We start from the raw sequence: 12,466 nt of genomic DNA on the forward strand, positions 1-12,466 counted from the left end.
ATTATGGATGGGACATCAAACCGACAGACTGTCATGGGTGACTACAGATTTTCTACACATTCTGAATTTTAAAGACAATAGTGGAAATAATTAGCCTGCATGCGTAACATGAAAGCGACTTGACAAAAAAGTATACATCTGAAAATATGTGTTGTTTTGTACGGTGGTCGCAGAAAGTTTTGGGATGCTTGCTCAATTCTGTAAAAATAATAAAAATGTATTGATTTTATAACAAAAATAATTACTCTATTCATTTGTTTACAGAATATATATATATATATATCACATTAGAAACAACCAGTTTTAAAGTAAATCGTTCATTTCCAGTGGTAATAAACTGAAACCCAAATTGTAGTTCTGAAAATGCTGTTCTGATTTGAAAAGTTCATTGAAAACAGTCTCACTGGTGCTTTTTAATTATACAGTAAATGTTTGAAATAACATAAAACACCAAAACATTGTCTTTAGTATCCCTTTGGATACTTTTTTCTCAGAAAAAAGGGCAAAAATTAGTAACTTGAGGGTGCAGCCACAGTGACAAGCAAAGGTACAAATTTTTACCCCTTTTTTACCCTGAGAGTGTACAATTGCAATAATTAGCAAAATGGCAAGAATAGAACTGAATGAGTCAGTCAAAAAAATTATGGCACTTAATAAAAGGAAAATGTCTGTGTGGAAAATATGTGCAGATATGATAAACATTGCTTGTCAAGGTACTTTTGTTTTGAAACCAGTAAATTTGCAACATAATTACAGGATTAAGCATCCATCCCGAAACTTTCTATGACCACTGTATATGAAACAAAAAGGGTGCAATTTTCTTTAAAGTACAGTAAAGGGTATGTTTTTTTGCAAGCTTATTAATTCTAAGTAGGCCTACTTTGTTGTCCGTCCATTTTCTTAAACCACTTAATCCCAACTGGGGTTGCCTGCCTATCCTGGGAACAATGGACATAGATGGGAACCAACCCTGGGCAGACGGCAGCACATCGCAGGGTGCACACACTCACAGAACTACAGGGCCAATTTAAATACTGTGGGAGGAAACGAGAGCCACCCGGCGAAAACACACACGAACACCAGGAGAGCGTGCAAACTCCACACAGAAAGGACCTGGGACCGAGCCCAGGACCTTCTTGTTGTGAGACAGCAGCGCTAACTTATAGCATTCGGGGCAGCATGTGGCTGAGTGGGCTAAGCCTGTGTGCCTGTAATCACAAGGTCACTAGTTCAAACCCAGCCTCAGCACATCTGCAGGTCCATGAGCAAGGCCCTTAACCCCCAGCTCCCCTGGGTGCCCCAACAGGTGGCTGCTCTTCGCAAACAGAAAGTTGAGGGGGGCATAAAAAGACAATTTCCCCATGGGGGTCAATGAAGTATAAATTATTAACCACTGTGCTACCCAGACTTTGTTGTCTATACTCAAGGTTTTCCTTTTGGATTGGGAGCTTATAAACAGTGTTAATTTTGCTGATGGAAATTAAGATGAAAATTGCTCGTTAACAAAGATTGTTAATTGACGAAAATGAGATGAAAATAAAACCTTGAGTTTTCTTTGTTTTAATTATAACATAAATGAATATGGGGCATATGCAAGGATTTTCTTTTAGATAAAATTTTGTTTTTATTTATATTTTATTTAATTATAAAGTTCATATAACCATTTGGAATTACTGCCGTGTTTCACATTCCAATCTTTACAACAGTTCCTTTTGTGAACATGTTTTGTTTCTAGGTCTGCTCCCTATGCTACCTGCTTCCCAGTCTTTTCTTGTTCCTTACTTTGTTTGGTGTCTAGTTGATTCCTTATTTTTCCCAGTTTGTTTTTGTCCCCTTGTGCTCTTTCGTAGTTTTCCCCTTTATCCCTTTTCTTTAATAAAACATTTTGTCTTGGAGCCGAAAGTGGATCATCATATTTTTCCTGCCTGTAACCATGCCGCGCCGTGACACTTACCATTTCTTGTTTGTCCTGCATGTCTATATTATAGAAACTTCCAATGACCCTGTCCTTCCCTTTTGTAGAACCTAGGCTTTGGACCACTGTTCCTTCTCCTACATCATTAGCTCGTATATTTCTGCAGCTGTTCTGCAGGTACAGTCATGTGCGTTTCAGTAAAAGACGGGCCGCATGAGATTATAATGGAGCCGGATAAGATTATAATGGAGTTGTAGCTGTTGTAACATTGTAGCTCAGTGCATTACTCATGTGTTTGTGATGATACTTATGTAACCCAAACCTACTGTGCTGCCAGTCATATAAAAGTATAACACATAAAATTATGTACAGCGTATATAATACTTGGTAATAAACTGTGTTTACTATATTGTGCTTCTTATCATTATTGAGGCTATACCATATAGCCTAGGTGTCTAGTAGTCTGTACCATCTAGGTACAGTCTGTGATGATCACACAATTATGAAAGCGCCTAACAATGCATTTCTCAGGACGTCTTCCTGAGGCTAAGCGACGCATGACTGCATGCCAACAAAATGTTTAGGTGAGCTGATGTCTCAGAATTGCCTGTAGCATGTCTACCCTGTGATGGACTGCAGTTGCAACGAGGTGTGGCCACCCTTATGCCCTAGTTGGTATAGGCTGCACCCTTATGCCCTAGCTGGTATAGGCTGCACCCTTATGCCGTAGCTGGTATAGGCTGCAACCTTATGCCCTAGCTGGTATAGGCTGCACCCTTATGCCCTAGCTGGTATAGGCTGCACCCTTATACCCTAGCTGGTATAGGCTGCACCCTTATGCCCTAGCTGGTCTAGGCTGCACCCTTATGCCGTAGCTGGTTAGGCTGCAACCTTATGCCCTAGCTGGTATAGGCTGCACCCTTATGCCCTAGCTGGTATAGGCTGTACCCTTATGCCCTAGCTGGTATAGGCTGCACCCTTATGCCCTAGCTGGTATAGGCTGCACCCTTATGCCCTAGCTGGTATAGGCTGCACCCTTATGCCCTAGCTGGTATAGGCTGTAAGCCTTTTGTGAAATTGTAGGCATAAGGTATTATATATGAAGCGTGGGTGAATAACCTTGCTAATGACCTTCAAGAAAGTGAGAATAACTATCGCGAAAATGAGAATGATCTTTTATTAATGGCAGGATTAAATCATATCGTTGTGCCAAAGTAGTGAAGGGATCGCTTTATAAATTAGCTGAATTATCAGCAGTGAAAGCTTTAGTTTCCAGTATCTTGTTGAAAACGGTAGTCACTGAGCGCTCGTTCATTCTTGGGGCTGTAGCAGGGTGTTGGTGAGCAGTCTTGACCCACCAGGGACAATCCATCCATCATCGCATAAATCACGCAATAAAATCAATGGGGACTGTGAGTTAGGGACTTATTGTGTCTTTGAGATGGAAAAACCTAGAGAAGAAAAATCATTGAAAGATGCAGACCAAAGAGTTTGTGACATTCAACTTTTGGACTCAGCTGTAAATCTTGAAGTAATTGTGACTAACAGGGTCATTTTAAATAGTCATTTTAAAAAGTTCAATGTCCTTCATCACCAATCAGTAAATATTGTCACACAGCTTCTAAAATAATATTTTAAGACAAACAAAGCACTTTAAGAGATTACATGTTTATAATGAATACGATGGGTTAGAGGTTCACAGAGTACAAACAACATCTCAGGACTCATTTGGCCCTTCTTAATTGCAGGGAAAAATGCCTTTACTATATGTGGGAGAAAAGAATAACAAGGAAAGAGGATTTTTATAGAATTTATCACCTGTTGCAGTCTACTATCTCAGTCTAATCTTTGATTTCAAACTACTCAGTTCTGGAGTCATCCCGTTTAATCGTTTACGTACCAAAAATATTCTGATGTGCCCTGCCTTGTCATTTTTACTTCTTAGATTAATTGCCAAGCTCAATGTCACCTTGTACTGGACAATCAGTTACAGAAAATTAGGCTTATGGATGGAAAATAGTATTGTTTAAAAACAGTAAAGTAACAAAAACAGCAATATACAGAGCCATAGAACTAAAAATGGTCTAGTCCTCTAAAATGTATACAATTGTTTCGTTATTGTCAGTTTGAAAGCTACACAAGTTCAACAACAATATTTTTGTAACGCTGAATCATCGGGGGTTAGTGATCCAGACGCAGAGCAAACAGTGACCAGAGACGAGTGACGACAATCAAATTCAGAGGTATGAGCTGGGGTCAGTGAGCCAGGTCGCTCAGATTGGGGTTCTGGGGGAAAGTCAGGTGCACGTGCAGACATGGCAAAGCAGGGATGCACATTTGTACCACGAGATGGATCGAGAAAAGTGTCCATCGGGCAGGGCGTCATAAATAAGAAGCACGCCGAAGCACGCCGGAGGTGATTCAACCACTCGAGAAAGATTGGGGAGATAGCGTGATACTCAATAATTGCACATGTCGATTCCTCACACTGAGAAACCTGGTCAGACTGGTTATATGGGCGAGGTAATTACAGTGAGCAATTGGGAATGAAGTGCAGTGGTCAGTGCTCAGGGGAGAGGGGTCAGAAAAGGGGGCGCAGTGCAGGCAGCAAATCTGAACTGAGCTTTACAGTTTTATATCGATATCTTACTATTTAGCCCCTAAATATTTTATCCATGCACCATGTGTGTAATATATGTAATGTCTGTAATCCATGTATGTATTGAAATGGTTTCATAACAGGCGCACCTTGAAGAAAATTGTAAATATGCAGCTGTGTAGTCTTGGTGGTGACATGATTAAAGCAATATCTTTCGCCTTAAAACAATATTTTTCGACTGCGCCCTAAAGTTTGCCTCCAACTAAGGAGATGTCAGCAGTAGTAATATCTCCTTAGGAAGCTCAACAGCTTTGGGGTCAACAAGGTCATACTCAGAACCTTCTAGTACTCCTTCATTGAGAGTGTCCTCTGTTTTTCCATCGGCTGCATAACGGAGTGAAAGATCGTCGGACTCCCGGTCAGAGCACTTTCATCCCTGAGTGAGCAGCAAACTCTGAGAACGGCGTGTAGGATTCTGCAGGATCCCTCCCATGCTCCGTTCCCGGAGTTTGAGCGGTTCCCCTCAGGACGACGGCTCTGCTGACCCGGCCGCAGGACACAGAGGAGAAGAGCAACTTTTGTTCCCAGGGCCGTTCAACTCAGGCGCGCAGTTAGCACCAGGGACGGATGGGATGGGTCCCCTTCAGATTCAGAGTGACCTCGATCCGTCCCCCCCACTTACAGGAGAAAAAAACAGCATGTGCCGTCTTTGCATAAGGATAAAATATCCTTGGTCCCCCCCAATTCAAAGATCCTATCTGCGCCACTGGTTCAACTACTCAACTCACAGACTCCCCCCCACCCCGCGTCTCCCTGCACTGGATCCCGTCATTCATTCTGCACTTGACTAACAATCCCTCTTTTTTACATATTTATTCAGTTCCCATCTACCAGATTGACTGCAATTTTGCACAGAACCTTCTAAACACTGTTATCAATGCTGCACTTTACGTCACTGTGTGTTTGTTCAACTGCCCTGTGTGTCTTAATTGCCACTCGGAGACAAATAAAGTTTTTTGAATTGAACTGAATTGAAGCGAATATCTAGTTTTTTTCCTAATATCTATGCACAAGCCATTTTACCCCTATTTAAGCTGATCATTACTTTGGTGGCTTCACTTTCCCCAAAAGAACTGGTTATAGTTATAGGTACAACTCATTAGTATATAAAGTTGCTACTCACTGCCACTCTGTGTAGCCCAAGTACTTACTCTGTTGCATGGTAATACCAGGTCTAGATAATTGGTTATAGAGGAGTGTTATCGCAATTTCTTGACCTGATTTTGCTTACGCCCCAAAATTAGTTCTTGCCAATCCTTCCTTGCAAACGTAGAGATTTTCTGATGGAATACAGAAGACTCTAGTTAGTGTTTTTGGAAATGGATAAGCAGAATTTGAAGGCATGGGCTTTTTAAGCATCAAAACCAGCAGGCTTTGACCCTCCTAAGGTTATTTAAGAGCATATGCAGTTGTAGACTGATAATCACTGTATACTCAGTGAGTCACCCGTTCACACTCCTCCTACTGCTTTTCAAATCTCTTGACTACGAAATATCATATCTTCCCATATATAACTCCTAATCCATATCTTCTGCATATCTGGTTCCTAACCAGCACGTCTTAGCATTTAAAACTTCAAAAATCTTCTCATGACTGCTCTTTCACACATGCATTTAATACCATGTATAGTCATAGAAACAGTTATAATTCCTCTATGGAAAAAAACTAAAATGGTATAGATATCAAATTTTCATATTGTTGGCTAGTTTTGTTACAGGTTTAAATAGTGAATGAAATCGTTTACAACTCACAAGTAATGTGAATGCAGCAGCTTTTCTTACTGATATTTACACTATGCTAACTAAAAATGTCTCTGCAAAGAGGCACAAACTGCAGGCATCAGGGGCCTCATTTATAAAGGCTTTGTACGAACAAAATAGCTGTGAAACATTTGTACGCACATTTATAAGATTTTTAGATTTATGAAGGCACAAGGCAAACAAAATAAACCCTGAAAGTCTGCACATTTACGAATGGTTCAGAGCAGTCATACAAATGTTTTGGAGGAAACAGGATGACATCAAGGTCAGACAGAAATATGCAATTAATAAGTTGCATTTAGTTTCAGAGCTTTGTAAATATTGCGTCTTACAGAATAGACCTACAGAAACGTTTTTTATTATATCTGATATACAACTAATATTCAGCATTTGTTTTATTGTTATATATACCAATATATTTATTGTATGGAATCTAAGTTAGATGTGTATATACTGAAAAGTCAAAGTAACCCCTAAACATTTGTGGCTCCAGTTAGTCGTGCTTTGGCCATGAACAATGAAACAGGAATATTTCTGGAGCTTGCAGAAAGATCTCAGAAACTCAAGAGGACATGTAAGCCAAAAAAATACTTGAAATGATTTGGATCATATAAAAGCATATAATTTAAATATTAATAATACATAGCCTGATATTTGTTTTGTAAGTCCATGCTAAATCTTTAATTTTAAAAGTCTTGCCTTGGGTACACCATGCATCTCAGCGACTAGTCCCATTCACGTGTTATCTGTTTTTTAAACTACAGTATTCATTTTTTCAAACTTTTCACAATTGTGCATTTTTAGTAATGGATCCGAAGTTTAGTCTCCCATTGCGTACAGTAGTAACTTTGTACGTAATTTATATGGTTTGCATAGGTATTATATTAAAAAATCTAGTTAGTACTACTTAGTAGCATTTCACATGCAAAGTGTAAAAGACAATAAATCGTTTTTTTATGTTATCATTCAGGCTGGCAGACCTATGAGTTGAGGTTAGGGATGCCCAAGTAATATTCACAAATTTTCACATTCACGGGGATGTTCAATCTGCCCCAAACACTTACGAATGTGAAGGTATTCCCCCATTTTACCAGGTACATAGAGAACAGGAATATACCAGTTCAACGGATTATAAATCTGGCCTTTTTAATACATATTTCTTTATCCGGCATTTTAAATGAACCGCATTAATATCGGCCGTCACATGCTACCAGTGGGGTTTTTCATACCGGTAGATGTACTACCAGATAAAATGGTTTGACATTTTTTTACTTGGGACACTATAAACTATGCACTACACTTTCAGGAAAGCTTCACTTCCTTCTTCTGGTTGCTTTCTCTGTTTTTGCAAACACAGCACCGCGATGTAGAATATAAGTGGTTATGTACATGTGGCTAATTTGCGTTGCAAATGTGGGGTTATTGCTGGGTGGGAACTACACAGCCTCTAATGCGCGATCGCGTGCAAATTCGTATCACGGATTACGCAAAGTATTATAAATCAGACTTTTACTTTTCATATGAAGGGCAAGTTTTCGTACGAACGATTCCTCTCCCTCAAGGATTTACAAACATTCTTCATATATGAGGCCCCACATCTGTATCTCACACTCCTTTCGTTTCAGGTGGCCAGGGTCTTGCAGCTGGTCTTCTTAGACTCGTTGCTGTTCATTTCTGGTGGCTCAAGGCTAGACTGCATGTGTCTGTCATACATGCTGCAAGGGAAAGGAAAGGAAGATGAGCTGACAATGTTCTCACCCACCAGCCAATGAAATGGGCACCCCCATGACCCCCCAGCCAATTATTACGCTTCTACCAAGTAGAACTTTCCTAATTAACATAAAACAATTTCAATTGACAAGATGAATCCTGAGACACATGAATGAATGAGATAAGCACAGTCCAAACTATCAACCACTCAAATCAATTATGGGATACCATACAGGAGCATATTATCTTCAACTGAACTGTAACAGTAACTGTAGATTGTAGACGAAGAGCATGCAAAGCACCTCTTTCACACCAATGGGCTCAGTGTGGACATCTTACCAGGCTCCCCCTGGAATATCAGCATAAACACATGCAGGCAAATAGGCCATCAATCAGTCTGAAAGGCAACAAGGCTCCACGAGCCAATTACTCTACATGGGCAGCCCTCAGGGGGCCAGACGAAAGATAAGTGGAGAAGGAGTGATGCTTTCCAGGCCGACATTCATGCCCTCTGCAGAGTCACCCAGGGGGCTAATGAAGTGACAAACAGGGAACGAGAGAGAAGTCTGCCTGCCATCCTGCATTGTGATCAATGCACCAGGCCAAGCGACATAGCGCTCATAAGCAATGCTGATTAAACGTCGACAAAGCGGCCTGTGATCTTGGTGGCCTGTGATCTTGGCGGCTAGAGCCGGAGATCAAAATGACCAGCAGGTGGTCAATGAGAGCAAATTCACAGACCCTACTCATCATTCAAGTTTAGCATTCGAAAAATATTTCTGATTACTGATTATTGGAATGTTCAAGTTCAGGATTAGGTTAATGGGTAGTGATCAGTGGCAATGAAATATCTGACAAAAGACGAGGACTTTTAGATATAAGAGGGGAAACCAACTTCAGGGAAGACAAGCGCACAACCACAATTGTACAAATTCCCTTATATGCTGTAGTTCAGCAGCATATAATGTAAGATCTCACAAATAATGCTGGATGCTTCACAGTAACTGTGTTGATATATTCTGCACTTTCTAGAATGCACAGGGCATCGCTGTCTAACACCCAACTAACACAAACCATACTGCACGTTTTCTCAAAAATCATACCATTCAAAAGCTTGGACACACCTACCCATATAAAGGTTTATTTGTATTATTCTCTACATTTTAGAATTATAAGGACATTAAAACTATAAAATAACATATATGGAATTATGCACTGGCCGAAAAAGTATTAAAGAAATTAATTATTTGGGTGGGGTTGCAGCTCTGTGGGTTGGGAAGCAGAATGTTGCTGGTTCAAAACCCTGGGTTGGCAGAGTGATTCCACCATTGGGCCCTTGAGCAAGGTCCTTAACCCCTATTAATCCAGGGACTGGCTGACCCTAATTTCTCCTCTACTCCAGTTTCATGAGGTGGCCTCCTGGGATGCTTCTCCAGCTCTCCTGAAGGAGGTCCCACATATGCTGAGCATTCATTGACTACTTTTCCTTCAATCTCTGGTCAGACTCCTCCAAAACCATTTCTGTGTTTAGGTCAGGTGTCCAGGTCATGTGATGCAACACTTTAGATCTCCGTTGTAGGCAGCTTGACATGTCCCAAGCATTGGCTGGTACAGTATATGAAGTCTCTGTTTAGGATTTATTTGTACTCTCATTCCCTGGAATGTAAGGTTCCCTAAATGTGAGACCCCAAAAAGAAGCTTAAGACTGACCTGTGACACACAGGGGCTGTCAGTCCCATACTATATCACAGAATCATTGGTTAGGAGAAGCTATCCATTGTTTGTGTAAACACTGCGATGGACTATTCCAACAACAGTCACCTTTACGCTCTGTGCTTTTTAATACATATGCCTATCCATCTCAGTCTTCCTAAACAGCATGTGTAACCATGGAAAAAAACCTGGAATAGAACAGGAGGGATATTAAAAACCCACACATGTTGATCTGGATGGTTTGAGTGAAGGTATGATGCAGTGAACAGTGTACACAGCGCTAAGCACATTCATTTGTAGGCCAGCCAACATTTGTTTGTGAAACCAGATCAGTAAGTTCTTTTTTATGGATTCTCGGGAATCTCAGATTTTGTGGTGATGTCTGGTGTCAACAACCAGAAGAGATCCGATGGCCGAGCCTATGATTTTTAAGGGGGGGGGGGGGGGGGGGGGGGGTTGATGGGGTGGGCACAGGTGGGAAGCAGTGGTAGGGAAATGGGAGAAGTTGTCACCCGGGGGAAGTGGCAACAGTAAAAACTGTTGATCTCTTTTCTATTTACCCATATTTGCGTGATTATTTTTGGTGGGGCACAGGTGATTTTTTTTTTCGGGGGGGGGGAGGGGTAGCCCCTCTGTGGTGCCAACTCTGGTAAATAACTTTAGTAAATACCCCAAAATAGCCAGCAACTTGGTTCTCAACCAGTATGGCAATTCTAATCTGTTTGGCTTCAGGCCTACTGTTCTACTGTCTCTGATCACTTGCCTCTCAGAAAAATCGACAAAAATCCACAAAGAGTGACATGAAGCACCAGGAAAGCAGTGGAAAAATGGCACATACTCAGCGTGACTGCAGAACACAAGAGCAACACTATGGATTCCATGGCAACCGACGCTGATGCAGCCTGTCCGAGAGCAGGCCAAAAAGCCTGGCCGAGTGCTGCCCGGACATACTTCAGAGGTGGGGGGGGGATTACTCATCCTGTCAATATGCGCAAGCCGCCGTTCACGCTGTCATAACAATCTGAGCTGCCTGCATAATTGCACCTCTACCGTCCTGATGGATGGTACAGCAGTTAAAAAATCTTTAGTCTGTCATGCCGATAGAGAGGGGAAAAAAAAACAAATCAATCTGGGGGGAAGAAAACTCAATTCACAAAAATTAACGATGAGGCGGCAACTTAGAGGTTGAAAAACAAAAGTGAACATTGCAAAAAGGCACCGATTTTGTAGAGCATTTAATGGCATATAAACATGTACATGTCATTAAATCATTTCATCTTCAGTTTTTTCAATGAACTGTGTCTTTGTATTTTCCCAAGCAGTTCCTTTGCAATCTAGCCACCTGGAAAGCCATACCGACCCTCACTGTAAGTATAGGACTCCAGGACCATGAACGCAATGGTGCTTTGGGACTAATGCCTTACCCTGGTCATGCGTGGTAGTTTCAGATACTTCAGATAACCACAGAAGGCAAAGAGTCGAGTTCTAATTACTCACAAGAATCCTATACATTGTATACTTACAATTAAAGGACTTGTGAAATATCTCTGCCTAGAAATAGTGACAGAGCACTGGTCACAACACAAGGTACCGACACCCTGGAAGGGTTTTAGCACCACAAGGTCAGACAGCGACCGCTCCCTCTCAATCGACCTGGCCAATTAAACAGAATCCCCAATGGAACCTGGAACGGGACTGGAACCTCGACAGTCTCTCCTAGCTGCACCCAGAGAGACAGGGAGGCCACATTTAAATGCTGGCCTCACCTAGGGCAAGGAGACAATCGGGAGACTGACTTGTGCTGATGGACTGGGACAAAGTTGACTCTGAAAATGAGGAGAAGATTTGCCGCTGGTCCGGGCGTCGTGGGGAGCTGGGCCAGTGGACCTCAGCACCCCACCCCTCTACTGCCTAACCCAGTATGTTTCCACACCTTGTAATTAAAATGCACATTAAACACACAAAGAAGGCCCATTGACCTCAGAGTGTCCACAGTCCCTGTCCTGCGCCACAATATGCTCTTTTAACTGTATTTCTGAAGAAAACCAAAACTTGCATGATAACTCTTTTATGCATCACTCCTCAAAATGACAACCCAGTGAAAGAAACTCCAATGTTTTTTTTGTATCTCTAAAGCTGATCTCTTCCCTAGTTCCACATGATACCATCAGTGGATACCCATGTATGATCTACAACCACATTCATAATAGTTAAGGATAAAAGATTCAGATGATACTGAAGGAAGCTGAGTGATGGAGGAAGGTGTTGGGTGAGACTAGCAGAATGTAGCCTTTGCAAGGCAAAAGCAAAAATCGGTAACACTTTACTTGAAGCAGTCTACATAAGGGTGACATGTAACCGTCATAAGAATGACATAAGAATGACATGACACATGTCATGCACATTAATGACACATCATTGATGTTTATGACTGTGTCATTCAATTCCAAAAACCGAATGACACATTATGACAACAGTCATAAACATCAATAATGTGTCATTAATGTGCATGACATGTGTCATGTCATTCTTATGATGGTTACATGTCACCCTTATGTAGACTGCTTCAAGTAAAGTGTTGCCCAAAAATCTTTCTGGTTAACTTGGTTTACAATTGTTTTACAATTCTGGGCATGGCTAATGTCCATAGACTTGCAGGTACATCTGCTGTCCTTGTGAAGCTTCTGCAATATAGGTTGACATTAATGT

General features: G+C 41.3%; 1 protein-coding gene across 4 annotated transcripts in view; it reads right to left on the reverse strand.

Annotated features, from left to right (window-relative positions):
* Positions 1-3,074: 3,074 nt before the first annotated feature.
* LOC111859609 (ras suppressor protein 1) overlaps positions 3,075-12,466 on the reverse strand; it is a 52,418-nt gene continuing 43,026 nt past the window's right edge. For all 4 annotated transcript variants that reach the window (XR_011989955.1, XM_072710796.1, XM_072710794.1 and 1 more), the window contains one exon: positions 3,075-8,049. Coding sequence is in view for 3 of the 4 variants with exons in the window: in XM_072710796.1 (XP_072566897.1) it covers positions 7,956-8,049 (94 nt within the window). In the remaining variant the exon portion in view is untranslated. The remainder of the gene's footprint in view (positions 8,050-12,466) is intronic.

This window comes from Paramormyrops kingsleyae, chromosome 4, assembly GCF_048594095.1.
Source record: "Paramormyrops kingsleyae isolate MSU_618 chromosome 4, PKINGS_0.4, whole genome shotgun sequence".
Classification (NCBI taxonomy): Eukaryota; Metazoa; Chordata; class Actinopteri; order Osteoglossiformes; family Mormyridae; genus Paramormyrops; species Paramormyrops kingsleyae.